Genomic DNA, 5,484 nt, shown 5'->3' on the forward strand with positions numbered 1-5,484 from the left:
ATCATTTTACAGTGTCTCTATATTTATATATGAACAAAAAAAGGATAATGATTTTTTCAGGTTCGACAGTGGATTTCGCTACCTCGATTTCTTCGAAACAGTAAAAACGTAAGGCTAAGGTTGTTTTCTCTTGTCTTTGTGGATTTTCTTCATTTGGGTAAAAAGGTAAAATGAAATGAATAAATGAGGTTTTGGGTTTTGCAATTTTGGGTGGTTCTATCTATGATGATATTCTTTACCTTTGTGTTTTCTTCATTTTTAGGTTGAATGGAAGGTTTGTTTCTTTTAGTAGAAATTTGCAGTTAATGGAATTTTAGGTATTGTATTGACTTTTGGCAATGGAAGAATATTCACTTACTAAAATGTACAAGGTTGTGTTTGAAAATGAGAATGATTTTGTTGTTGTATTTGGAAACATTTTTAGGTAGGTAGTTATGGGATTGAAGACGATGGGTTCGATTAGATAATTGTAGGGTTTGACAGATCCGATTATCTGGTATTATACAGAGAAAGGTCAGAGACGACGAGTTCAGTGAGTCTATATAAGGTTGTGTTTGAAAATGAGAAGGATTTTGTGGTTGTTTTTGGAAACATTTTTAGGTGAATTTTTAGGTAGGTGGTTATAGGGTTGAAGACGATGGATTTGATTAGATAATTGTAGGGTTTGACAGATCTAATCATATCTGATATGACAGAGAGAAATGTCAGAGACGATAAGTTCAGTGGGTCTGTACAAGGTTTGTTTGAAAATAAGAATGAGTTTTTGTTACTTTTGGAAGTATTATGTGGATTTTTAGGTAGTTAGTTATGTGGTTGCAAAGATTCGATTATCCGATTTGATACTCAAAAAGGTTGAAGATGATGAGTTCGATTAGGTAATTATACAGTTTGACAGATATGATTATTTGATATGATATTGAGAATGGTCGGAGACGATGAGTTCAATTAGGTAATCATATGGATTTGACATATACGATTATCTGATATGATATTGAGAAAGATCGAAGACAATGACTTTGTTGAGTCTGTGCATGTTGCTATGTGTTGGTGTCGTTGCTAATTTTATGTTGGTTATCGATGGTTTGATTTGTGACCTTGTTGCCAATTTGAACACCCTTGGTTGTAGGGTTTATGTGGATAAGATGAAGACTGATGTGTGTTAAATTGTACATAGACTCGTAGTTCATTGTTTGGCCAACACAATAAATGCAACAAAAAAGAAAGAAATTTAATGGTAACAGGTTGGTCATTATTGTCTAAATCGCCCAATATTTTGTCCAACTCGATTACTCGATAAATCATAGTGCTCCTACAAAAGGGGTTAGAAGACATATACATGTTTTTGGTTGGTTATTATAAGGCTATAGAGATCTGATTATCATGTCTGCTATTTATGAAGGTTGGAGACGATGAGCTCAATTAGGTAATCATAGGTTTAACCGATATGATTATTTGATCTGATATTGATAAAGGTTGGACACGACAAGTTTAGTGAATCTATGCAGGTTGTTATGTGTTGGTGTAGTTGTCACTGCTCCTTTTATGTTGGTTATCAGTGGTTTGATTCGTTGGCCTTATTGGCCATCTCAAAACCCTTGGGTGTAGGGTTTATTTGCACAAGACGTGTTGAACTATACTTAGACTTGCACTTCATCATTTGACCGACATCATAAATGCAACAAAAAAAGAAATAAATTTAATGAAAACAAACTGGTCATTATAGTTTAAACTGCCCGATATTATATCCAACTTGATTACTCGTTATATCATAGTGTTGTTGCAAAAAGGGTTATAAGACATATACATATTTATGGATGGTTCTTATAAGGTTATAAATATTTCATTCTCGGATCTGATATTTATAAAGGATGACGACGATGATATCAATTAGGTAATCATAGGGTTTGTCATATATGATTATCTGATCTGATTGATTAAGGCAAGAGACTACAAGTGTAGGGATTAATGAAAGTTGTTATGAATTAATGTCATTATCGTTGCTCTTTTTATGTTGGTTATCAGTGGTTCGATTCGTTGGCCTTATTGATCATCTAAAAACCCTTGGGTGTGGGGTTTATTTGCATAAGATGACGTATGACACATGTTAAACAATACTTAGACTTGTAGTTCGTCGTTTGGCCGGCATAATAAATGCAACAAAAAAAGAAATAAACTTAATGAAACCAAGGTAATCATTATAGTCTAAACCGCTCGATATTATGTACAACTCGATTACTGGTTATATCATACAATGTTGGAACAATAAAAAGGTTATAGTACATATACATGTTTATGGTTGTTTTATTATAAGGTTATAGAGATTTCATTATCGAATTTGATATTTATAAAAGTTGGACTAAATGAGCTCAATTAGGTAATCATATGGTTTGGCAGATACGAATATCTCATATTGATTAGGGTCAAAGATGATGAGTTTAGTGATCTATGCAAGTTGTTATGCATTGGTGTCATTATCGTTGCTCTTTTTATGTTAGTTATTAGTGGTTCGATTTGTTGGACTTGTTGCCCATCTAAACACTCTTGGTCGTAAAATTGACGTGGATAAGATGAAGTCAAACACACGTTGAACTATACTAAGACTCGTAGTTTATCGTGGCCAACACAATAAATGCAACAAAAAAGAAATAAATTAATTTAAATAAACTAGTCATTATAGTCTAAACCACCCCAAAAATTCCAAACTCAACTATTTGTTACTCATCATATCATAGTGTTGCTAGCCTTCTAAAAAAGGGGTTAGACAACATATACATGATTTTGGTCGGATTGAATTTGGGGTTTTGGTCTTGAACCCGCTTGATGTCCAACTCTACATAATTAAGTGAATTTTAGGGTATGTTTCATAACTAGAATAAAACATGTTTCATCAGTCTCAAAACAAGTGTCTAGTTGATTGTTTCACATGTGCTAAGGCACAATTTTGACCTTTAATATATTTATGGCCAAATACCACTTTTGGTACTTTTAGTTTGATAGAATTATCAAGTTAGTCCTTTAAGTTTCGAAAGTTTCAATTAGATCATTTTAGTTTGACAGAATTCTCAAGTTAGTCCTTTAAGTTTCAAAAGTTTCAAATATGTCCTTTTAATTTGACTAAAAGGACTATTTATTAGAAGAAAAAAAAGTTTATATTTTGAAATTCTTTTGCACAAGATATTTTTTTTTTCCATTGAGACAGATCCAACAATATCTTATATACTACCATTAGTGTTTATAATTTAGTAAAAAATATGGTCAATATATATATATATATATATATATATATATATATATATATATCATACTTATATCTAATCTTTGTTAACATTGTTAATGACTTTGCAAACCCTAAACCTAAATGGTAGACCGTTGGATCTCATCATTTGGCTAAGCATGCAACTCATCCTTTGATCTAATCTGAGTCAAACTTTCAAATTTGATGTATATTTCCTATGCAACGAATTCCAATATAGCTTATAGTGTAATGTGCTAATGGGAGACTCTAGAAAAATGAGCATTTATTGATTGATACTTTCAACACAACTAATTCATTTGTATTTGATGGTAGTGTACAACATCATCTTATTATTAATGAAAATGCTATAACAGGAATGAAAATTGCGATATCTATATTGATTGTCTGCTAAAGTTTACTATAAATTTATTATTCGATGCAATTTGAACTTCACTTTAGATGCAAAAGAAACCAATTTCAGGTTCAAGATTAAAAAATGGATTGATCTTTTATGTAGAAATATCCCTAACGTAAGGGTATGAACATAATTTTGTGGCTTACCACATAACTACAGAAATTAAGTAAATGCTTCCATATGCACTGAATATTTACGAAAAGCACCGTTGGTAATTATGGTTGCGGTGTTACAAACTTTCTGTAAATTCAAATGATATGCTTCAGTAGTAGCTAAATTTTTAATTTGCGAGTAAAAGCAAAATTTTACGCAAATTTGCTTTGAAGCTGTTGATCGCACCTTAAGGGATGTCCTTAAAGAGCATAATAATGGGAGGACAGACATTCCTTTTGGGGGTAAAGTTGTGGTTTTTGGTGGAGATTTTCGACAGATTCTACCAGTCGTTCCTAAAGGCACCAGACCAGATGTCTTTAATGCAAGTGTTAATTCGTCAAAACTTTGGCGATATTGTGAGGTATTAACATTAACAAAGAATATGAGACTTTTGCATGGATGTTCACCAGATGAGGTACAAGAAAGAACAGAATTCGCCAAATGGGTATTAGGGATTGGAGACGGTTGCATTGGAGATGTTTCAGATGATAGCATTCAGGTGGAAATCCCAGATGATCTACTCATTAATAGTGTAGGTGATCATATTGCTTCAATTGTTGACTGCTTCTATCCATCAATATTACTCAATATGCATGATACATCTTTTTTTCAAGATAAAGCAATATTGACTCCTAAAAATACAATTGTTGATGAGGTTAATAACTATGTTCTGTCTCTCATTCCCGACGAAGAAAGGACATATTTGAGTTGTGATTCTCTAATAGCAGATACTGCATCAGTCAATAGGCCAGATGATATTCACATACCAGAATTCTTGAACACGATCAATTATCCAGGTATTCCTAATCACAAGATTACTTTGAAAGTTGGAGTTCCTATTATGTTGTTGAGTAATTTGGACATAACAGCAGGGTTGTGTAATGGTACTCGACTAATAGTCACTAAGATGGGAAGATATGTTCTTGAAGGGAGGGTTATATCAGGAAGCAATGTTGGAGAGAAGGTTTACATACCGAGATTGTCATTGACACCACCTGATACCATAATTCCTTTCAAATTTCAACGCAAACGGTTTCCTATATCTTTGTGTTTTGCAATGACTATAAACAAAAGTCAGGGACAATCACTTAAGCAAGTTGGCATCTATCTTCCACAATCGGTCTTCTCGCATGGGCAGCTATATGTTGCAATATCACGTGTTACATCAAGTGATGGTTTGAAAATATTATTAACGGACGACAATGGAGATTGTATTAACACCACTACAAATGTAGTTTATAAGGAGATATTCGAAAATGTGTGACCCAATATTTGTATGCCCTTAAATACTTTTTATGTTTATTTATTTTATTTTTTATGTAATGAATAAATTCGGAACTTTTTTAGCTTCTCCATTTTTAATGTCCCGGGCGGTAGCACGGGTAAAAGATCTAGTATATATATATATTTAACAATTGGTCAAAAAATGTTATATCAATACTATATATAGTCAAACTAGGTCATTCATTTTAAATATGTAATTCGACAAGTGAATATTATAACTCAATCGTGTTGTTATTCTTGCTTAAAAAAAAATCATGTTGTTATTCAAAAAATAAATAAAAAAAACTCAATTATGTTGCTCTATCTTATCTTATTATGTATAATGTATGTCCCTTAAGTTTAAATTTTAATCTTTCTGTGAACATAAATTAGTTGGTAGGTTCAAACTCCATATTTC

The 5,484-nt window shown here is 32.2% G+C and overlaps 1 protein-coding gene across 1 annotated transcript; it reads left to right on the top strand.

Moving 5' to 3' along the window:
• Nucleotides 1–3,829: 3,829 nt before the first annotated feature.
• LOC146949728 (uncharacterized) lies at nucleotides 3,830–5,191 on the top strand. The gene has a single exon (XM_085741528.1). It carries the CDS (start codon nucleotides 4,186–4,188, stop codon nucleotides 5,065–5,067), a length of 882 nt encoding a protein of 293 aa, XP_085597654.1. The 5' UTR covers nucleotides 3,830–4,185; the 3' UTR covers nucleotides 5,068–5,191.
• The last annotated feature ends 293 nt before the right edge of the window (nucleotides 5,192–5,484 follow it).

The sequence above is a fragment of the Medicago sativa genome, chromosome 2, assembly GCF_051527215.1.
Source record: "Medicago sativa cultivar Bolivia chromosome 2, Bolivia_mono, whole genome shotgun sequence".
NCBI lineage: Eukaryota > Viridiplantae > Streptophyta > Magnoliopsida > Fabales > Fabaceae > Medicago > Medicago sativa.

Coding starts and splice junctions, on each gene's coding strand:
- LOC146949728 (XM_085741528.1), top strand. CDS start 4,186: ATGAGACTTTTGCATGGATGTTCACCAGATGAGGTACAAGAAAGAACA.